The sequence below is a fragment of the Streptopelia decaocto genome (genome assembly GCF_964273445.1).
Source record: "Streptopelia decaocto genome assembly, chromosome: 1".
Lineage (NCBI taxonomy): Eukaryota > Metazoa > Chordata > Aves > Columbiformes > Columbidae > Streptopelia > Streptopelia decaocto.
Window position 1 is genome coordinate 138,200,381 of NC_138663.1, and position 23,606 is coordinate 138,223,986.

The window sequence follows — 23,606 nt, forward strand, 5'->3', positions numbered from 1 at the left end:
GGAAAGGGATCACATTGAGATAGCTAATGCGTTCATAAACAAACTTCTTTCCATACATTTTCCAGCCAGAATTATTTTTTCTTTGACTGATGCAATCCATTTTGATTCTTTTTTTGGCTTTTCAGTGCTGGGATGGATACAGACGGCAGAGCTGTACTTTGTACACGGCAGTGTGTGCTTTACGGTAACTTGAGCCTCAGCAAAGTAACTGTCTGAGTTGCAGCTCTGTAATCTCAGGGTGTGCAAGTATTAGTGATGAGAGACAAGGCATTTACTCCCTGATCCCTCTCAGCAGCCAGGTGGAAATAATTCTGCCTTTTAACATGTAAAGCTTGTTGCTTAACATTTTGAACGTGGGGCTAGGATTGAAGATGCCGTTTCCTACCCTACCCAGCACCCAACCAGCACTGAGACCTAGCTCCAGTGGAGCACACCAGTATTTTTCCCAAGCGCCCATGGCACAACTCTCAGGCTTCGAAGTAAGCATGATCTCCAGGAAGGTTTAAGCAGGATTTATAACCTTAAGCACCTGAGGGAAGTACCTCAACAAGTGGTCTCTCAAAGTTGCACCCACAGCTCCTGCTAAAGCTCTTCCCTTTTAAGCCATTAGTGTATTTCTGTTTCATACATGTTTCTTCAGTCATAGACTCATAGAATTTTGACATTAGACACAAAGGTTGCATGGAAAATAACTTTCACGCTAGTGTTAAATTCCTACTTTATTCCTTTTACTTCTGCTGTCTTCTTTTACCCTTGATGAAGCCTTTCTCTCATCTGCTTCTCTCTGATGAGCCCATGTGAACTAGAGATCCACAGGTAAATATTCATAAATTACAGAAGTCCATCATTAAGCTTAACTCTGCCTGCATATGCCTATGCATTTATGACAGAACTTTATTCAGAGTTGTTGAAAAGAAGCACGCGTAAGGAGTGATGCTAATGCGGTGTATTAGAGAGGGTTCAAAGAGCAGATATTCTCCAGAGAATACTCTCCAAGGAGGAGCACGTGCCACAGCAAGCAGCAGCCGTGGGCCTCCACTGGCCTGAATGGTTTGCATGAGGAAGCCAGCCCTGATGTAGTTTCACTGTTTCCTTCCACCTGGAAGTGTGTGAAATGACCATGTGTTTCCTTCCTGCAGACCCTCCCACCATCACAGAGTCCAAGAGCAATGAAGCGGCCACAGGACGACAAGCCTTACTGCGGTGCGAGGCGTCAGCAGTGCCCACACCTGATTTTGAGTGGTACAGAGATGATACCAGGTAAGATCTCTAGCTCACCTCTTACCTTCTTTCCTTTTTAGTCCACTCAATAGAGGATCCTTAAAGAATCACCTATCACCCTCCCCAACTCTTCTCCTCAACCAAATTACTTTTCACAAACCATGTAAGTCTGAATGGTCCCACCAGACTTGGCTGAGCCAGCATGGTCAGGGCTGTGGAAGGCAATCCCTCTCTGCACTGGGAAAGCTGAAGGAAGTGCGGAGGATGGAGCTCTTGCCTTTAAGTCACTTATGCACCAATACACAATTAAGACATCAATAGTGCTTTCTTCCTGACGATGTTCATACATTAAATAGCCCATGATACAGACACAAAAATAGGCAGTGTTAATCTCCAAGAAGGTAATACCACTCTAGGTACCTTCATCTAGGAGAAGGAGCTGCTGAGGTATAAGATTCCCCCTATCTAAGTGACCTGAGCCAGCCAGATTTGCATAGGAGAGAAAAGGATCTGTCCCTTCTACCTGAGCATCTACCTGGGATTAAGAAGGTTGTGTTAGTATACTAGTTTTCAACCTGACCCAGGTGCAGAGGCTCAAGGGTGGCTCAGCTTTGGTATATGCACATATTGGAAAACATGAATTTGTGTATTTCACTAAAAACCCTTTGTTCAGCTGGCCAGGGTGCATTCATTTCCAAGTGTTAGTCAGTGCTGAGTAAAGGCTTCCTCCCTTTCCCTCGGCTTTTCTTGCTTCTCCACTGCTTTACCAGTGGCATTTCACCCCACTGCGTTCCTTCTTCTTTTCATTCCCTCCTCCTGCTGTATATCCATGCCCTCTTTGGTCTCTTCTCATGTCTCCTTCCTGCTTCCCTCCACCCTCACCTGCCAGCTGGGCTGAATGGCTTTGGTTTACTGCCTGCTGGGCAGTGATTTCCTTCCCGATACACAACTGCTGTTGCACTACACACCTCTTATCCTCTCTTCCCAGGATAAACAGTGCCAACGGTCTGGAGATAAAGAGCACAGGGACCCAGTCTCTGCTGATGGTGGCCAACGTCACTGAAGAACACTACGGGAACTACACCTGCGTGGCTGCCAACAAGCTGGGAGTCACAAATGCCAGCCTATACCTTTACAGTAAGTATGGGAGGAGGTGATGGGAGGTCCAGATCGCTCTCATAAAGACCAGACTGTGTAGGAAGCACATGGTGACCAAAACTCAGGAAAGCATCCACTTGCCACCCTCACACCCCTAAGCCTCTAGCTGTGAACTGGCTTTCAGCACTCTGTTTCAGATGCTGACATGTTCATACTTGCCGTGAAACACAAACACAGCCAAATTAAAAGGTTTACAGTCAAGCCCTTTGATTGACTTTCTTTGCTGAAGTCAGATTTTGTTAAAATAATAAAAACGTGTTTGTTTTAAAGCTGGAAACAAAAAGCCCTTTAGAATGACAGCCCCCTTAATAAGGGCACAGAAGGCCAAGGCTCGGAGGGTCCGTGACAGCTGAGAAATGACAAGTAATTCAGAGAGATGGAGAGAACTAGCCACTGAGCCTGAGGAGAACAAGAGAGAGTAAAGAAAAGAGAAATGAGTTTGAGAATGGAAGGGAAAGAAGTAGGAAAGGCAGAATGATTTAAAGGGGCATACCATAGGGAACATGGGGGAAAAGGTAATCAGCAGATGAAATATGGAATAAAATTCCTTGGATTTCATTCTGCTACCTTTCAGTTACTGAGTTTGTCATAGTAAGTGTAAACAGACAGAAGTTGGGACTGGACCAAACTCTACAGCAGAGTTACCTGCTGGTTCTGAATTTTGCAGCTGATTCAAACCTGACCCTAAACAGAGGCCGTGCCCCTCACCTACCACCCACGCTCACATACAAATTGTGGCAGTTCCTGATTCCAGGTCCAACAGTTAGGCTTGACTGGGACCACATGTTGTTATTGCCACCAGAAATAGGCTGCAGCAGAATGGCTCACTCACATGAATGGACACATAGATGCGAAAGTGACTTAGGGCTGTATTCCTCTGACAGTCCCAAATTGAACTGAAACACTTAGGCCATGACCTGCATGTCCTCTTAAACAGAAGAAAAAAAAAGCTGTGTAAAGCAGTCTCAGATTGGGACACAATTTAGTCTAGTTTCTGCTGTGTGTGGTCAGATTAATCAAACCATCAGAAAAACAATGGTTTGGTTTGGTTAGTTTTTAACAGATGTGGTGTTAAAAGGATTGGCATTCTTTGTTTACCACCTCTGGATTTATTTCATGGCAGTTTGAATTTTTGCAAAATTTAGTATATTCTGTGGAATTTTTTTTTCTAAAGAACAGCTATTATCATAAAAGAACATATATTTGATTTCCTGTAGCACTGCAGCACACAAAGCAAATTTCTACTATGAAATTCTTTTCACTCTGGCCTTGTGACTATCATGAGATTCAAATAAAATCCTCAGGCAGCAATCCAGAACACAATTTTCAAATACTCCAGATTTGTTCTTGCTGATATTAATATAATGCTAAGTTTAGAATCCATTATTTGTGGCTGAATTCTAAATTTGGCCCTCTCTGTTGGTTCCTGTTACACAGATGAGCTGAAATGCTTCACTGAAACGAAATATAAGATGAAATTCAATAATGTATATATGCACACATGATTTTAGCTGGAGGGCTGGTTTTGCTAGAAAAGCATTTTGCATGACTTCAGAACTTCACCTCAAAGGATCTCAAAGGATTTGCTAGCAATTAATATTTTAACACCACCAGTTATTTAGAAATGGGTGAGTGTTATTAGCACCACTTTGCAGTAGGAGACTAAGGTACAGAGTGAAGAAGTTATTTATCCATGGTTGTAAAATGAGTGGCAGAACCTGTAACAGACCCAGGGACATCCTGCAAAGTTGCTGTTAACTAGTGCAGGGGGAAATGTGGCGGCTATTAAAGATGGCTCGCACCGGCGGGGGTCCTATTTTAGCCTCATTTTGATGTGTATGAAGAAAACTTTCCTCCTTTCAGCTTGCTGGATTTTGTTTATCATTCTTACCTTAGAAATTCAAGGCCTATTTATGCTGGGAAGTACTAGAGAACTTCACAAGAGCCAGAAGAATGGAGGTGCAGGAGCTGAGAGAGATTTGATGATTTTCAGTGGACTATTTCTAACTTTTATTTTTGTTGCTTAGTTAATCCCTGCTTCTTCAGTGTGCAGTTGCTTCATATTGTTTCAGTAAATCTCTGCTCTCCTTCTAGTTTGTGTGTAAAAGAGAAAGAGAGAGAATAAAGAAAGAAATCCAGGCATACTGCAGCTGGTATTTCTAAGGTTAATAAATCAGGGGGGAAATGAGTGAAGGGAATCCAGCCTCATAAAGTTAAGGAAAACAGCTGAAAAAACCTACAAGCCCAGATGAAAAAAATGCTGTAGTGATCACACAGTAGCTGAAATAACAGGTAATGTACACTCCAGCCACACACCCAGGCAGAAAAATAAAGCAGTGCCAAGTTTTTGCAAGGTACAGAAGATACTCAAATACTTGGGAGTGTTTTTCATCCCTAGAATCAGAGATTTTATTTCTTTTTTAAATAGAGAACAAGCTCACTGTAGGGCAGCATCGCACTGGGGAGGCAGATAACAGCGATGGTTCCTCATTGTCCCATTGCAGCACAAAAAATGAATAGCAGCCAGGAGTGAAGAAACAAACAGAGAGTTAATAATGAGGTACTGGCAGCTTTGCCTGAGGTGGAGGGCAGAAGGGGAGCTAGCAAAATGATGTGAAAGAACAGTTTGGCAATAGAGAAAAATGGGTGACTACCATTCCGGGAAATCTCAGCTAGCATTGAAAAACTCTGGGAGAGACTGAGTGCCTTAGATGTCTACGCCATAGACAGAAGAAGCATTAAAATACAAAAGCAGCTCCCTTGAGCTGTATGAATAGATAGCTAGTGATCTTCCTTAAAAGATGTAGCAGCAGGATTTCCTGCTCTAAGTGGAGAGATTTATACCCCTCACTTCTGGAGACTGAGTTTACAACAACATAAAAATGGCCATACCAAAGGTCTGTCTTACCCAGGAACCTATCTCCAACAGCAATATGGAATATGTTTGCAGGTACGGTTTGGTGATACAACTTGATCCAATAGCTTGCTGCCATCCCTTCCTCTCCACTCCTTTTGCTCACTGCCACAGACTTAAAATACTGTGACACCTCGGAAGGGGGCAGTATTGCAGATTTCTGTGACAGAGAGGCCAAGCCAGGGCTGCCATCACAGAGCAACAGAGGTGAAAAGTAGTGCCACAACTGAAGGGAAAGTGGTTTTTTCCTAAGTGTATTAGGAGGGAGGGAAATGTGTTTTCCTTTCATGCCACTTAGCTGACAGAGTGCTATGAAAAGCATTATGAGTAAAAGTCTTAATCTGTATCTTACATGCCACACAGAAGTGTAAATATGTGCATACATATTTTGTATGCATATCTACTGTACAAACATATAGATACATAAGTTTACATGTAGATGAGTATGTACTCATATGTATGCACCTAGGTGATGTATAAGCAAGTGCACACACCCCCACAGACACACAGAAGGCGGCACAGTACCTGGTGTGTTCTAGCAAGGCAGAGAAAATAAATGAAAGCTCTTCCAAATGAGTTGACTGCTGCCTCCTGCAGAGCTAGCCCATCCCAGAGGATAAACCAGGAGACAACAAGGTGGTGCTGCGCATCCTTATGCACTCCCGCTGGCTAACTTGTCTCAATTATGGGAGAACGCCACCTCAGCAGGTCTCCTGCCACATCCTCTGCAGCTTGCATCCTCTGCACCCTTGGGGGAGTGAAGCAACACAGGTGATGCTGCAGCTGGCAAAGCCCATGCCAATTAGAAGCAGCAGGAGACTGGATCCCACCCCTGCCTCCTCGAGGGGCTTCAAGTAGAGTTATCATTTCAGTCCAGCAGTTTTGATCCCAGCAAGAGGCATGTTCCTAAGAAGAGCTGGAGCTTTCCTGTAACTCGTTATTATTTGTTTGCACCCCAGCACAAGTGCTGGCTATGTGCACACGCTTACACCCCTTCTCCTAAATCTCTGCCCACACTCTGTTGTGCCTAAGCATTTTCTTATGGTGGTTCCTGCTAAGGTTTGGAGCGTAACTGTGGCCACAATCTCTCTTAGTATCTCTTAGTGCAAACCCTGTGTTTTCCCAGGGTCTGTCAATAAAAGGGAGACTCAGGAGAGTAGGAAAGTGGTTAGGGTGACAGCCAGGTAGGGCAAGGCTGAGGCACTGCTCATGAGCCAGGATGGAGCGATAAAGGCAGCTTGCAGCAGGCAAGGGGAACAGAGGTAGAGTCCTTGAATAGAAAGCAGCATGATAATGAGGCCGTAGTGCTTTGCTTTAACTGCTTATGCTGTGCAACCTGCAGCCCACTGTGCAGGAAGAAGGTAAAGGGGAGTTGAGTTATTTAACCAAACTAAATAACAAGGAAGTCATGTCAGCACAACAGCCTGCTTTCGCAGAACAATAGTCCCCTGTTGCTACATAAACACTAAGATCCAGGCTAGCTGTGTATTCTCTAGGAAACAGACAATCTCCCCTGTGCCTGCTGTGGATTCAAACAGCTCCATTACCATCATGAGGGCAGGAGATCCACCAGTGTCAGGAGGATGAGCCTGACCTGCTACATCCTCCTGGGCTCCAGTGAGTCAGGAACTAGCTCCTTGCACCAAGGGTGCTGTGTAGAGGGCATTGGCCTCCAAATAGCTGAGCCTGGGTTGATCAGAGAGTAATAGTGGACTACCAGTGTATCCTGCCAAGCTCTTTGTCCATCAACACTGATCTTTGCACCATCCTCACAGGTAAGCCAGCAGACAACTCAACAGCTAAATGTCTACCTTCCAATCAGTCCCTGAGTAGGAACTTGTCTCAGTCAGTATGAGGCATTCAGCAAGCTCTGAAGGTAATGGAGACCCAGTGATCAAACTCAGGCCTGGGAGGTTTGTATTCTTGGCTCTGCTCCTGAGGGGCTTGTATTCTTGGTTCTGCTCCTGGCTCTGCCAACAGTTCAACATTTGACCTTGGGCAAATTGCTTCCTTGCTCTGTGCATCAACAGCGCAATCTCTAAAATGGATTTAATGCTATTGTTAGCCTCAGACTGAGGTCTCTGACACTGGTTCCCCTCAGTGTCTGCGCAACTCTTTGAGATCCTTGTGTGGAAGAAGCAAAGCGTGAAGCTAGCAGGGATGTATTACAAAGTCCTGCTGTGACGTATAACAAGGACGCATTGTAAAAACCTTGTAACCAAAACAGCAGGCTCTGCGTACAACTAGAGGCTGATGAGTCTGCAAAAACTCTGTTCCCATCAGAAGACAAAGGCTCAAAAGAAACAGAGTGCCCTTGAGGATTCACCAGGGTGACTGCTCCCATGCTCAGAACCTCAGGGGACCTGTCACTGGCAAGAAATCCATTTGGGGAGGTTCTGGGGAGGCAGCATCTATGGGTGGAGGACTTCCACAACTAGCTTCCAGCCAGAGGTGCAGCTAAGAGGAGCTGTAGTGTGATAACATGAGCGATCTTGAAAGTCAGTGGAGAGATGTGGCCCATCAACTCCAATTACCTTCACTGCAGGTGCTTAATCCCTCTTGCTGTGTGGATATTATTTGTTTAGTTTTTTCAAATGACTTCTCTCTGACTCCCAGTCCCAGGGGATGTTGATGTGTATTAGGTGTGTTGCTAGTAAAATGCTCTGTATATGAAACCTAGTCTAGTTCATCTAATTTGGGGATGGACAACTCTATCAGGTTTGTATCTGCTGCTTGCTTAGTGTGAAAAGTAGTTTTTCCTTTTCTCCTGCATGTTGCTTATTGTTTTTTTTCCCCCCTTAGAACGAGTTTTACCCACACTCCCCAATCCTTTTCCAGGTCAGTATATGTTTTATGTTGAAGTAGCTCTTTAGCTGGGTCATTCTCCATCATCCTGATAAATGCTTAGAACTAGGGATGGGCAAAACAGTTCAGAAATGCAGGAAAATAAAGGCTTTCTTTTCTTGTTTACATGTCATTTGGCCCCTTCTGCTCACCTTCTTCGTCCTACCCCTTTCCCCCTCCCTTTTCAGAAAACCAATCAACTAAACAGCAACAACCTTTAGCCAAGCTTTGAGCCATGACATTGTGTGCTCACCCAGGTCTGGACAGTTTTCAGTGATGTTCAATTTGTCTGCAGGCCTATTCCTAATATATATTCCAGTCCTAAGCTGTCTTTGCCCACATGTTCTGATTTGGATCAAAAGCATAAGCAGACCTAAAATTTTGCAGAGATGGTGGAAGGGACAAGTGAGAAGCTAAGCATTAAATTGCTGCCAGGAGGGTTTTTTCAGTCTAGCTGTGTAAACAATTCAAGGTGCAAGGTGAAACATCTTGTTTTCTTATTCCTCTGTCACACACCCCAAGTCTGCCAGTACACCTAGTGCTGTGTTTGAGGCAGAGAGCACAAGAGGTGCACAGTGAGGTGTTACTGTCTGCTTTACTCCAAGGGAAGAAGGTATGAAGGCAAAACAGGGTCTGTGTGTTTTTCCTGTCTCTGTGCTGCCCAAGCATGCTGCAGGCCCAGGAGCACGGCCCTGGCATCCACACAAGACATGGTGTTTGGATATGACCTTGAGATTCTGAAAAAGCACAGAAACTGGACACTTCCAGAAAGCAGAGTGCAGTGTTTGAAAGCAGTGTTTGAAACCAAATCAACAATGAGGCAACCAGTCCCGCTATTCACCTAAGAAATCTTGGCCTAGGGCTCCTTAGTATCTTTGTTTTACCACCATATGATGAAGATGCACTCAACTCATGGGATGTTCGGAGGCCTAAATAGTTAATGTCTGTGCAGAGCTTTGGGGCAGAGTGTTATTAGGAACCCATGTTGTTTTGCAACAGGGCATCTGCCCAAGTAAAGCACCTGCAGGTACTCCCATGAAAAAACAATAAATGCTGGGTGTTACACCGGCTCCCGTTAACTACTCAGCCGGTTTCAAATCGAGCTCTGCTCTTGGCATCTTATTCAGGCTCAGGATGTAGTCACAATTGCCTATTTAAAAGGCAAATCCACAAATACAATTAAAGAAGAGTACCTACAAAAAAAGGAGAGGGGAGGGAGAAATCAAGCTACCATTAAAATTAAATCCCAGAGAGTGATTTGTAAATAACATTCAAGGAGCTGAGAAAAGAAGTAAAGTAGGCCATTGGGAACCTAGTGTGGAAAAATAAATCCAATTAAACACTATTATCATATGTATTGCAAATGAAACTAGTGTTTGGATATGAAATTAAAGTTGCTGAGGCTGTTTGGGATGTAAGGTTTTGAGGAGTTTTCCAATTTGGGGTGTTCTTTCTTAAGCAGAATTTTCAATGACAAATATTTTTATCTGATGGAAAACCCAGGGCTCTTTCTTTTTATGATTATTTTTATTATATATCCTTAAATTTCACAGGCAGGCAGTGTTAATTTTTTTTCATAGCTAGCCCTGTTTACAGCTGGGTTTGAATTAGTACCCCATTAAGCTAAATGATAAAGCAAAAACTGCAAGTGAGCAAGGCCAGGATTTCCATAGCAAATACCCCTCCTAATCAAGCTGCCAAGGCCATCCTACATAGCTATAGTCAGCCTTTTAAAACACTTCCCCCTCTGTCTTTGAAGTTGTTATTTTTTTTCCTTTTACTGCTCCCCAGTGTCCTGAGACCATCTTGGTGTGACATCACTTTTGTGAGGAGTCTCCAGGACTTTGTGGTGCCAAATACTGGGATATCTCCAGTGACCCAGGACACGCAAAAAGGATTTTGCAGAAGCAGAGTTTAAATACTCTGGACTTCATTTGTTTACTGAAAGCCCCTACCAGCTTCTCCAATGTGGGCATTCAGCAGAGATATTGGCACTTATCTCAACATTTGCTTTTACTTTGCTGTTCACCTTCAAAGAAAACTTGGCATAAAAAATTTCTCGTTAGACCTTTTTCTCACTATGAGTTGATGTTCTAAGATGCAGTCTTTAGCTCTCAAATAAGCTTCTCCTCAATAGCCAAAATCACAGCCTCCTCCATTTCCCTCGATTTTCATTTCTCTTAAGCCTTTCTAACACTTCCCAGCCCTGTGGGGTTTTGAGCATTAATTTAAAAGGAAGGTGTTTTGAGATGAAGAGCACTGTAGTCATGCTAGGCATTGCTATCATTAGCTAGCTGCTGTGGAAACATCTTGCTTTCAGGCAGGATGAAGACAGAAGCAGCCCATTCAACTAAACACATTGGACTTTAATTTGATGACTTTGTTTCTTAAAAGGCTGGTGGAGCCAAACTGTTTCATCTCTCAACACAGTTGTCCCTGGTAAATTTTGCAGCCCTCCTGATTTTACTGGCAGGCACTCACCAATGGCCTGAAATGTCTTCTGGGATGATGCCACATCATCACATCTTCCTGTCTACATTGTGACATCAGGTTACAATGGGATGACACAAGACCTGACTGCCACAAAGGAGGCCTTACTGCATCATCAGGTGGCTTTCCAAAATAATTTTCTTCTGGAAAAGGAGAATTTGCTCATTCCACACTACACCTGCCAACAGCAGGGCACGTGAGATCATTGTTGAACCTCAAATGGCTCTGTCACAATTGCAGTGCTAGCTCCATCTCTGTCCTCCACTGTCCTTGCCCTCAGCCCTTTGAACACAGACTCCCTCCCTCGTGATTGTGACCTAGTGTCCACATCAGAATGGCTTAGCCGGACTGATGGGCTTAAAAACCCACAAGTCTTCTCAGGAGACTTGTGATAAGGGCTTACCACAGATTAACCGGGGCCTTTCTCAGCATGGTTATCTTGAATGCCCTGGGACCCCTGCAAGGGAGATGCAGTGTTTCTCAGAGAGCAGCACGTTGAGAACCTGTCTGTGGGCCATCAAGCGTGCCAGTCCTTGGGGCCTGATCAGGAGTCCAGTCATGAATCAATAGGGTGGCAAAAGATTTATAGCAATAGCCTGTTAGTAACTGGAGAAGGGAGAGGGAAAAGGAGAATGAGCAGTCCTGTCTTTCTGCCAAAATGCACTCTGATCGGAGAATGACCCTGTATGGCTGTAGCTTGTAGCTAGTCTCCATTTAGCTGTAGCCAATGTAGCCTGTACTGTCACTAATGCCTTCAACAGGTGGGTGGGAGCTGGGGGAAGGGAGAAAGAGATGTTCATTTGAGTCTCATGACCAGAGTGGGAAACAGAGAGCATCTTTTTTTCTAATACTCTGCCAGTCCTCTTCCCTCCCTGTGGAGGTCCTAGCTGTGGAGAAGAGAGCTCATCTGCTGCAGCGGTCACCTCTACCCATCCCTGCTCCTGTTTCACTTTCTCTAGAGCATGGCCCTGTCAGTCCCGCTGAGCGGGCAGATCTTGTGTCAGTGGGGTCTGCTTTGGTGAAAGGATGAGCATCTGAATACTTCAAAGCTAAGGAGAGATGCATGGGGGAATACATCTGAGAGTACAGACTGTAAAGGGTTAACATGTTATGGGGGTTTGCTGACTAGGCACTGGTGTGGGACCAGTCTACAGAAACCAGTTCTCCCAATATGATGTGGCCAGCTAAAGACCCCATCCATCTCTGGAGTCCTCTTCACCCAGGTCACTGGGTGCTCTCTCAGCTGGGCTCCAAGAAGGGCCCAGTGAAAATTAGTTGTCAGAGCTGGGGAAACCATACCATAAACAAGCCAAAACAGCCAGTCTTGTCCTATCATGATCCTGACATAGAAACTACCATCAAAGGAAAATAATGGCCATCAGGACCAAGTGCAGGAGGGCATGTTTGGAGCCAAGGGCATGTCTGGTATTTCCATAAAATCTGAGGTATTCAGAGTCCATAGTTCAGCTGTACTCACCACTCTGCAGTGATATGTGCCTGACTGCCTGGAGCACACCTCTCTCTTCCCTGAAAGTTGGCTGAGCCTCGAACATCAGCACATGATGATGCCCATGACCCTAGGTGGGAAGCAGAACTCATTGCTCTCCTTGGTCCTCACTGGTGGTATCCGGCCAGATTTTCCAAAGAGCTCATTCTCCATTTGGTGAGTGGAGAAGGGGGTGACTCTGCAGGGTGGATGCTCAGGCAGTCCAAGCTTCTCTTGTTGCTTGAGTTCAACATCTGTCCCTGCCTCATCTGCAGGCTGGAACTGCATTAGGTGCTAAGCCTACAGGATTTTCAGGCCAAGGGAACAGGAAGGACAAGACATGGTGAAGGCAGAAGGGCAACGTCATATTAATTGCTTCTTGCTGTTTCATAGGTACCAGGCAAGGGGTGGCACTGGATCTTTTTTTGACCACATGGTTAAAAGTGAACAAAATCAAAGTCAGAGGTGATGATGGTGTCTTTGAAAAGGGGAAGTAGGGATGAAGCTGGAAAAAACATCTTAGGGAAAAGAGAAATGCTGACAATTATTTCTGCTACAGCTACTAGCATTGCTTGATGGATTTTTCTGGATAGCAACGGACAGATTCTGTTTGCTGAGATTGCTTAAAACAAATAAAAACCAGTCTGCTTCTTCCTCCCCCCAAAAAGCATAAAGAAAAGAAACCAGCTTTCTTAAAGAAAAAAGAGAGACACGAGGGGAAAGAAAGAGAAATAGCTTTATTGCTTGATCTGTTTTTGTGCTTTTTGTTCATTAATTTTAATTTAGATTGATTTATTCCAAAATGAGCCCTGGGTTGCATATATTTGCATAACCCTCTCCAGTAGCAATGCTGTGGAGAATCCAGCAAGTGAGGGAGAGCAGCAGCAGAGGGTAGGAACCGAGACTGGAAGTCCCAGAAAGATATTCCTCTGAGCTGGGCTCTTGCATTGGGATAGGGAAGGCATTTCAAGGTCTGTTTAGTCACAGGTGTGGCTTTGCATGCATGCAGAACAGCCCTGCAAAACTGAGGTCGCAGCACAGCAGTCAGGTGGGAGAGTGGAGGTTGGGCGAAACCAGTGGGGAAGAAAACACACAACTGCACTGCAGAGATTAGAAACAAACCCATGGAAAAGCAACTGCCGTGGAAAATCAGTTGTCCGGTAGGGACAGTGATAGTGTCAGTGGTGTAGCATGGACAGATTACCCTGCAGAGCAGAGCTCGGGCAGGCTATAGCCCTCCTGAGACAGCTATCCTCAGCTCAGAGGATATTCTTAGCCTGATGCCATCTGTATGTTAGATGAGTTTCTGAAGCCATCAACTGAACCTTCTTCCTTAGAGATGATGAAGGCAACTTATACCCACTGCACAGCAAGTGTACCTAAATCCTTGCTCTCTCCCTCTCTGTAATTCTCATGTTGAGCTGCCAGCCCAGCTGACTGGAACCGAAGCGCAGAGGGCAGCAAGGAGGAGGATGAAGAACAGCCACTGTTGTCCTGATTTAATACTTAAGCACACAAAAAATTCCTCCCACCCCTGAAAGAAAATGACCAAAGAGTAATTCCCACCTTCATCCTCCTCCTCACCCTTCCTTTTCCAGTGTAAACCACTCAAGAATTTGCCTAACAAATTGGCCTCCCCTCTGGTTATTGTCCCAAGTGAACAGTCTCTCCATTCACTAACCCATGACGGTAAGTCGGTTTGGGAAGCAGCAGGTTTATCTTCCCAGCTCAGGCACTGCACCGGGCCCGCTTGTGAACCGGTTGCCATTCAGTGTCTGCTCTGCTGTTGATAAAGCACATTACACATGGCTGGGCTTGCATGATTAATACAGCTGTCTAAGCGCTCTCTCTAAAAACAAAAACAACCGGGAGAAGGGGGGTGTGGGATTTGGGATGGATGGGGTGCACAGGGAAAAAGCCAACCATTCCGAAGAAATCAGGCTTGCAGAAAAAGCAGAGTGCACCTGGCAGTCCTCCCTCCCGTGGGCAACCAGGTCTGTCAGCAGAGCTCCCCTGCAACAGGGAGAGGCAAGGTGAGCAAAGGAGAAATGCACTTGGGCCTTCCCCACCATCGCCTGCATGTCCCTCTGTGGTCTGGGGAATGAGTGCATGGACAGGAGGAAGGGGTGAGGCCGTGGAGAAGGATGTGCAATAACCAGCATAAGCTTCAGTGAGGTCTGGCCAGGCAGTCTCTACGGTAGGTATCACAGATATATGCATGCTCAATGATGGACGAGTGCACTTCTGAGCCAGGTCACCTTATGCACTGTACATGCACATCCCATGCTTGGAGGCATATCCCACAGCCACCGAGCAATTTCCACACACCCTAGAACATCTAAAGGATGAACTGAAGTGGCTATAGGCATCTTTTCCATTGTCACAACTCATCCAGCTGAAGGCCAGTTCAGCTCTGCCTGTGCAAGCTGTGGTAACTTTCCCTTTTTAATTAGTGGTCTGGGAATGGGCTATGGGAAGCTACTGTGGCTTTCTGCTCCAGCTTTCCCTGTGCCCGGGGCATTATATCCAGAATTGCACTGTTAGGGCATTAAGGTGACCAGGAGTCTCACTCTGGAATTGCACACACACATTCACACATCCGTACTTGGATGAGAACTGCGGGTGGCACAAAGCAGTATTTATTTAAACCACATGCTTTAGAGATGTATACCAGTCTGTGGGCCTGGTGGCACCATGCTGCAGTTGCTATCAGAGAAGGATAGGATGGGCAGAGGCAGCGATACAACTGGATTTCAGTACCAGAGCAACCTCTAGCATGCTAGTCACACTCCACCCTCATTTAGTTCTACTTCAGTCTCCCAGTCACCCCTTGGCATGTCCAGCCCTCTTCATTTATGCTCACAGCCACTCAAGTCTTTCTCATGCCAAATATCTAGCAAAACTTGTGGAAAACCATCGCAGGGATGAAGTGAGTAAACAGACAGACATAAAGCTGATGAAAATATTAATTTTTCAAGAAGTTCCAGAGCCTCTGATTAGCAAAGCTGCTTCCTAGGGCTGCGTGTGCTCTAGGTGAGGAGGGCTATGCTGTTTGTTCCATATAGAGACAGCAGACTGTGTGCTGGTGTCACCTTTGGTCTGCTGTGCCATACACATATGCTTGAGAAGTGCAAACACAAGGGATTGCTGTATTCTAGGAAAGTGGAAAGCAGAGAAAGCTCAGACTTTCCCTGTGATGGACCCTGAAAAAGTCTGTGATATGCTTTTTTTTTTTTTTTGATGTTTTGCTTATAAGATGAGAGTATTCAATGAATTGTTTGAAGAGAAAGCAGTTTTAAGTAACTGATTTTGCATCAGTAGTTTGCCAAGTCCTGTTTTAGAAAAAAAATGTCTTCCAGCTGCTAGTGGAATAGAAATGGTGGGAGAACTATTTTTCAGCTATGAGAAAACCTTGGAATTTTTTGATATCTACAGGACAGATCCGGTGATAAAAGATCTGTATAACCTTGCAATGTAAGTGGTCTTCTACTCACCACCAGCCTTACTGGTCAGGATAACAGTTCAATTCTAGACAAGGAGTACTGTAAACCAGCTCCAGGATAAATGGTGTAAGCAGCCAGCTCTTGAACGCCACGACCTTCTCAGAAAGACACTGAGAAATACGATTTCAGGGGTATTCTTTAGACCTCGGGGAAGGATGGGTGCACTGCATTACAGAATGAATCTTCACTAAGACATGAGGTATGATAGATGAGTACTTAGTACACCATGAATGAGCTCCAAAACATGGGGAAGAACTGTTCAGTGCTGAAAAAGCATGAGCAAATTCTGAAATACATTAAACCAGAGACCAGATTGATGGACACCAGAGACATTTTCTTAATCTTGTTGGAGAGTTGCTGGAGGGCATCCTCCTGAGTTTACACAGTGGTACTTCCAGCCTCTAGAAAAGCCAGCCTATTGCCTCTGCAGTCACTGTCAAGTTTTAATTACAGGAGCAGAACCAGTAGTGAGAATGGGGTACAAGCAGGTAATGAACAAAATAGTTTCAACATTAAGAACAGGGAGTGAAAAATTGTGTCTTCTTCTCAAAGGATAGAAGGGGGGACACAGGAAAGTAGTAAGAAAGAAGCCCCAAATGAACCCTAGTAAGTAGAAGCTGCTAATCCCTAAAGCCTCAGAGTAGAGTGCAAAGCCCTGGAAGAAAGAAATTAATAACTTTGAAAGTATGACCTTGAAAATGGAATTAACAGTATTCCTCCCTTTTAAGCCTTCATGATAATAAAGATTTCATCTTCTGAAGCCCTGGCAAGAGAGTCAACAGACTAGAAAAATTACTTCCTGCAGAGGAGCTGGCAAGTGTAAAACCTAAGACCCCTGCAGGCCCCGGGGAGTAAGATGACAGAGAGAGAGAGACCTGTATGGTGCACATCCTCTTTCCTTTGCACCTTCTCCTTGAGAGGTGTGGGTTGTTTGCTTTTTTTGTTTGTTTGTTTGTTTTTTTGTCATTCCTCCCTCACTTTTGGTCCTCTTCTTTGCTCAAGAAGCAGGAGTCCAGCCTTCACTGTAAGTAGAGTCAGGCTGTCAAAAGCAGGAAGCCCAGAGCCTCTCAGGCTGGAGAGCACTTGGAAGAAGAGCAGGCCTGCTCTACTTGGTTTGCAGTCACTCCTTCCTTCCCATCACAGACAAGTCCTTCTAACCTTCCCCATGTCTCCTCCTGGCCTCACGTCCATGTAGAAACTCATTGGGGCTGACTGTCCTCTTACACCAGGTTTTACTTCGCATTCTTTGACAGAATCCCAAGGGCAGATTCCCCAAGCAAATAAGGACCCTGTAGCCCTCTGCTACCCTTTGAAACTTCTCTGTGGGCTCTTCTTCATCAGCACTGCAGATCTGTCAAACCCTGGAGTCCTGTTAATGTAAAGAAGAGAAAAACTGACACTCGCTGTCTCTTTTGGTTTACTCAGATGATGGGACCCAGGATGCAGGAGAATACTGTAGACTGGCAAATGTGGGTGTGAAATGTATTGATGGGTGGATGATTTTTTTCCCTCTGGGTGTGGACCAGTAACACATCTGCTTTCTGCTTGTATCTCAAATGACCCTTTTTAAAGGTCTGTTTTAGGAATCTTGAAAGGCATAGGTTTGATTTCTGCTGGTGGTGATTATGTTGCTCACAGCATTTGGAGACATGCCTCTGGGCAACCAAGAGGACTTGTGGATTTGCTTGAAAGTCTGACCTAGTTTGTATGTTCAGCAAGGATTACGTGGCGTGGCACGGCCTCTATCCCACTCTTTTACAGGCCCCTTCAGGGGTGCTGTCAGTGTTGCAAATGGGAGCTGGAGGGAGTGAGGGGAGAGAATGGAGAATAACATTCTGGAGGAAGTAAGAATGGGCTAGAAACATCACCACCACTCCCTGCAACCTCTGCTTTTTGCTGCTGTAGTGGGTAGGTATCTTGCTTTTGGTGGGGATGACAAACCAGAAGATCAGATCAGATCTGCCCCACTCCCCACCCTCCCCAGCAGTTTTACCCAGGATACTGCTGCATAGTGGTCATGGAGAGATGCAGACCGACACGAAAACGTGGCCACATTGGGCTGCCTCAGGCAAAAGTGGCTCAGAGCATGCAGAGCTGGCACCCTTTCCTTAGTGTGGCGCTGTGGGGGCTTTGCTGTGCAGGATCCCAGGGTGGGAAACGACCTGTTAGAGAGCAGTGTAGGGGAAAGGTATGGTTCCTGGTGGACAACAGGATGACCATAAGCCAGGACTGTGCCCTTGTGGCCAGGAAGGCCAATGGCATCCTGGGGTGTATTAGAAGTGGGGTGGTTAGTAGGTCCAGAGAGGTTCTCCTTCCCCTCTACTCTGCCTTGGTGAGACTGCATCTGGAATATTCTGTCCAGTTCTGGGCCCCTCAGTTCAAGAAGGACAGGGAACCGCTGGAGAGAGTCCATCGCAGGGCAACAAAGATGATTAAGGGAGTGGAGCATCTCCCTTATGAGGAAAGGCTGAGAGAGCTGGGTCTCTTTAGCGTGGAGGAGACTGAGGGGTGACGTTATTAATGTTTATAAATATATAAAGGGTGAGTGTCAGGAGGATGGAGCCAGGCTCTTCTTGGTGACAACCAATGATAGGACAAGGGGCAGTGGGTTCAAACTGAAACACAAGAGGTTCCACTTAAATATGAGAATAAACTTCTTCACAGTGATGGCGACGGAGCACTGGAACAGGCTGCCCAGGGAGGTTGTGGAGTCTCCTTCTCTGGAGATATTCAAAACCTGCCTGGACACATTCCTGTGTAACCTCATCTGGGTGTTCCTGCTCTGATGGGGCGTTTGGACTAGATGATCTCTCGAGGTCCCTTCCAATCCCTAACATTGTGTGATTCCCGCAGGTGTGTGCAGCCACTAACCCTGCGTGTCGCTGCCACGCAGTGCTGTGCCCGGCCCGGAGGCTTTGCTGAGGGTTTCAGAGCCAGGCTGGCTCAACCCACTGTAGTTGGGATTTTTTTCTTGGCCTTCGGCTGCCACCTCGCGGGGACGACGCGATTTGGCGGCAGCGGCGGCTCCCCCGGCTCCGCACGCCTGCGCTGCGGCTCCTGCCGCAGGTTTGTGGCCAAGCACGGCCGGACGGAAGGGCAGCGAACGGCCCGGCGGGCAGCAGGGATGCAAAGCGGAGCCTACCCGGGGGGAATGTGCCAACCAGGGAGTTTGCGCAGGGCACCCTGGAGAGCGAGTGTTGTACGCCCACATGCCACCGTGCTTGCAGCATCCCTTCATGTACTGCTTGTGCCTCTTGCATACCTGTTTGTTGGCATTTGAGCTTCACCTGACACCACATCCATGCCTAAGCAGCTCTGTAGGAATCCGCACTTTTTCTCCCGTATGTTTGACCCAACCGAGGCTGGTACTGACTCCTTGCCTTTGCATTTCTGGTACTAACTCCCTTTTCCCATAAACACCATCATTCCCCTGTACCGGCTTCTGTCCTTCCATGCCTGCTTCCCTATGCCTGATCTGGGTTTAGTTTCTTCTCTTCATCTCCCCTTCTCTCAGGACCTGTTCTTGTTACGTATCCAACCAGCATGCTCACATCAGCTCCTACATTTCCACATTCCTTACCCTGGCTTACACCTATTCCTCTCGTCCTCTTCAGTGTCCTGAGCCCAGCATGCCCATATTGCCGTTTCAGTTGAAGACCTTCCCTGGTATCGTTTCCTGTACTGTAGCCCTGCATTGGTACAAGCGTCAGGCTCCTCATATCGCCTCAGTCCGTATTATCCCCTTCTTAAACACCTCACCACAGTGGCCTTTTCCTGTGCCTCTGACCTGATACAATCTTCCTCCCATATTTATCACCTCTTCATGCAGCAACCAACCCCAAATGGGCACTATGGGCTTTGAGGGGCCAATGCCAGCCGTGAGGCAGGGCGTGTACAAGCCTACCAAACAGCTTTCTGACCTTGGCCACTGCTGCCAAGTTTGAGTTGCAGTGCCTCGTAGCACTATAAATTCAAGGCTTGAAGGCAGGGAGAAAAAGAGCCCTTTTATTCATCCCACAAAGGTCAGACCTCAGAAGTCTGCTCCCCTCAGAAGTCTGCAGCTACCTTTGTCTCTGGAGGCTGAGCTTGTGCCATGGAGGATGCACCACTGGAGTCTCAGTGGCTTTAGGCCTTGGTAGGACATCATACCAAGTCCTCTTACAACCAAATTGTGCTCTCTTCAGCCACCTGGGTAGCATCCACTGAGGGCTCAGTAGTAACTGTGCCCAGGTTTGGTGGGGAGACTTGCAGGTCTGCGATTCAGGACTTGAGCATTCGGTGGCCACCAATGTCTTGACACTGGGTAGCTTCTTTCTTAACAGTTTCCTTGAAAAAAGCTCATCTCTATCTTTCATAGGGAGATCTGAACACATCCCAGCTAATTCTTCCCACACTGAGCAGTTTCCTTAGCCTGACTCTCCTGTGTAGTCAGCAGAGGAGACTGCAGAGCAAGGAGTGACTTGAGACAGTTTTAATCCAGCCAGTTCAGGTAGCAATTAGTAAAGGGCAGCGTTCCAGGCTTCCTGTTAATGCCAGAGTCCTAAAGTCACAGCAGAACACCACACCCAAATCTGATGTGTAGCTTTAATATCACTGCTGGCAGCTGACTGCTACTGTGCTCCTTAGAAGTTTGGGGAGGTTGTGGATATGGAAGTCTTCCGGCAATCCTGAAGTGACTGGGCAAGTCCCTGTAAGAAAAAAAAAAAAAGAGTCTGTCAAGGAGTGCAGCTTCTGCTGGATCAGGATGACTCCGAAGCACCTGAATCAGACTGATATGGCACCAGCCTGGCCATGTGCTCCCAGCTGGCCCACACTCAGTACCCACAGGGGACAGGACTGCAGGTTAGACAAGACCCTTCCTTCAACTGACCCAGTACAGTTGGTTTTGTGATACGCTCCTTTTGGATGCAGACTGTTTTTGGGGAAGAGCGCAGTTCTTGGCTTTGCAATCGTACCGTGGTTTGCTGTGAACATAGCACCCTGCTTTTCCTCTCTTTCTCCACCATCTCACCCAAGCCTCACGACCTTTCTTACTCTGTCTTTGCCTACGCCCTTCAAAGAAGTAGGAGTACTTCATGAGCCATCACACACACATGCAAAAAAAAGGGCTTTACAGCTATACAGTGCAAACTAGCACATATACCCATGTCCTCCACAGCGAAACATGGGCTAATGTAGCTTGCAGTCCTCTGAGGAGGAGCAGGTGTAGCAAGCCCAGCTGTGCTGCACTAGTGGTATGGGGGGGTGGGGGAGTAAAACCTGTGAAAGGCCAAAACGCTGACCCACGGAGGTGGTCCCAGCAAAGTCATTCAAGATGTGTGAAGTCTGTGGGGACCTCTTCCCCATGGGTGTTGAAGTGAGATAGTTTTGTGTAGCTATTTACCTTTTTCTGGAAGACCTGCACCGTTGCAAGGCTCTGAGCCAAAGCATCTGAGCAGAAAAATGTTCTGAGGGACAGTCACTTGTTTTCTTTCTTTACAATTAAAATAGACTTCTTTTTCCTTCTCAAGACTTGGTCTTGGACACAGCACAATTATTTTGGCTGTTGCTCTTCCACTTAAAATAAAATCAGCCCAAGGCAAACACCCAGCATGGGATCATCCCACCTGCCCCATTGATGCTTGTAAAGTGCTATGCAAACAGGACCTTATAATGGGAAAGGTCAAGCAGCCTTAGTAGCAGCGGGTGCCACTGGCTCTGCATAGAATGCTGGCAAAGCTCTCGCAGCACGGACAAAGCAGCAAACTGCAGACGGGAGTGTGCAGCAACTCTTCCACTTCATGCTATGTGGAAGAGTTTGCCTGCAGGAGGGTCAGACACTGGGTGAAATCACTGAAGTCCCACACTGGAGCACCTCACTGCCCCTTCTGCATCCCCACTCGGAAGTATGGAAGTTGTCCCAGAAGTGTCAGGAAAAGACCCCTGGAGCCTCTGTGTGTGAGACTGGTGCGCAAGGCACTACACGCAGGTGGGCAGGAGCAGTGAGGTCATGGTGGCATGGCTCTGGTTTTCTCATGGTTACATTTAAGGACACAGCTAGGGTTACCCTGCCTTGGGAAGCGGGGTGGGATGGGGGCTGTACCTGATTCCCTTCAGCCCTGAGTGAGCTGCAGGTCTCTAAATCTCAGCCAAGCCTACCTTGTGCCGTGACACCAATGCAGACTATTCAGGCTGAGTGCATGTCACAGACGAAGACTGAGAAACGTGGGGCGCAGTGTCCCATGAGGCTGTTGCATAGTTAATCACCGTGGCAAGGATCCACCTGCAACTGCACTGGATATCTAAATGTCTCACTATTTGGAGAAAGGAAGGAAAGTGCATTTGTTTTGCCCTTGCCAAGTTTCAGTCTGATTTGATTAATGCAATCTGACTCGGTCAGCCGCTTGGGGTCTGGAGTCCCTTAAGGGTTTATTTGGGAAACGCTTCCAGATATTCATATTGACTCATCATCATCAGAAAGCCAATTTCCTTCGCTGGCCGCGCTGGAAGAAAAACCCCTACAAAGCTATTGCGTGGTCGTGAACTTCACAGCGATGCCAAACTGCAGAGGAATTATTAGCCTGGGAGTTTAGATTGCAGAGAGAACTCCCCGAGCACAGGCTCAAGGTCACATAGGTGGGAGACTCCAGAGAAAGTGCCACTTGTTCACCAAGGCCCCTTATGGCCGCTAAAAAGGTCGCTGCTTCGCTTTTAGCATCAGCGAGCGTGCACTTTGCTCAGCGCGGCGGTGTCGGAGCGCTGAGCAGAGGGACCAGGCGCGGTAACCGGAGTCCGTGCCCAGGGCAAGCGGGGCAGGGGAGTGCAGCCGGGTCGCGCCGGGATTTGCTGGGGCTCCCGGGGATGCTCCCTCCCGTGGCGGCGGCGGGAGGCGCGGCCGGTACCGGGCGGCTCCGCGGGGCGGCGGTGCGGCCGCCAGGGGGCGGCGGAGTCCGCGGCGTGGTCGCTGCTGGAGCGGGGGGCGGGGGTGCCGGTGCCTGCCGGGGGGATGTACCTGCGTGTCCGTGTCATGGGGGGGCTGTCCGAGGGGTGGGGGGCAAGGGGGTTGTTTGCATGTGTGCGGGGTGTGTGTGGGGGTGTGTGTGTGGGGGTGTGTGTGTGTGCACTGTTTGCTCGGGGGGTGGGTGTGGACGTCGGTACCCACTTGGGCAGGTACATATGAAGGGTCTGGAGCACAAATATTATGAGAAGCAGCTGGGGCTGTTTAGCCTGGAGAAAAGGAGGCTGAGGGGAGACCTTGTTGCTGTCTACAACTACCTGAAAGGAGGTTGTAGCATGGAGGGTGTTGTTCTTTTCTGCCAAGTAACAAGTGATAGAATGAGAGGAAATGGCCTCAAGTTGCACCAGGGAAGGTTCAGATTTGATATTGAGAAAAACTTCTTAACAGAAAGGGTTGTCGGGCATTGGAACAGGCTCCCCAGGGAAGTGTTTGAGTCACCATCCCTAGAGGTGTTTAAAAGACGTGTGGATGAGGTTCTTAGGGATGTGGTTTAGAGGTGGACTTGGCAGCATTAGGGTAATGATTTGCAGAATTGTAGAATGTCCTGAGTTGGAAGGGACCCACAGGGATCATTGAGTCCAGCTCCTGTCACTGCCTATGACAACCTCACAGTTCACACCATGTGTCTGAGAGCATTGTCCAGTCTCCTCTTTAATACTGTCAGGCTTGGGGCCATAACTATGTCCCTGGGGAGCTTTTTCCAGGACTCTCTGATCTTAAAGGTCTTTTCCAACCAAAATGATTCTATGGTTCTATGTGGATGCATGCACCTGTGCGGCTAGGTGGGTGTGCTTGCAGGTGTGCATGGGTGGAATGGTGAATGTGCAGGTGTGTGGCGAGGTTGTGCATGTGCACATGTGGGTGTTGGGCAGCACGCACATGAAAAACGTGCTGCTGCAGGGCGCTGGTGCACTCCCTCCAGCATAGACATTAACCCTGTGGTGTGTGGGTGCCTCAGCTCCCGCATCATTGGCGCACACAGTGCACAGCAGC

At 47.1% G+C, this 23,606-nt stretch overlaps 1 protein-coding gene across 3 annotated transcripts in view; it reads left to right on the forward strand.

Annotated features, from left to right (window-relative positions):
- LSAMP (limbic system associated membrane protein) overlaps positions 1-23,606 on the forward strand; it is a 1,028,643-nt gene that overhangs the window by 994,803 nt on the left and 10,234 nt on the right. For 2 of the 3 annotated variants that reach the window (XM_082045856.1, XM_082045855.1), the window contains 2 exons: positions 1,140-1,260; positions 2,210-2,358. In XM_082045856.1, coding sequence (XP_081901982.1) covers positions 1,140-1,260; positions 2,210-2,358 — 270 coding nt within the window. Of the gene's footprint in view, positions 1-1,139; positions 1,261-2,209; positions 2,359-8,095; positions 8,132-23,606 lie in introns of all 3 variants that reach the window. The other variant, XM_082045857.1, reaches the window with a different exon arrangement.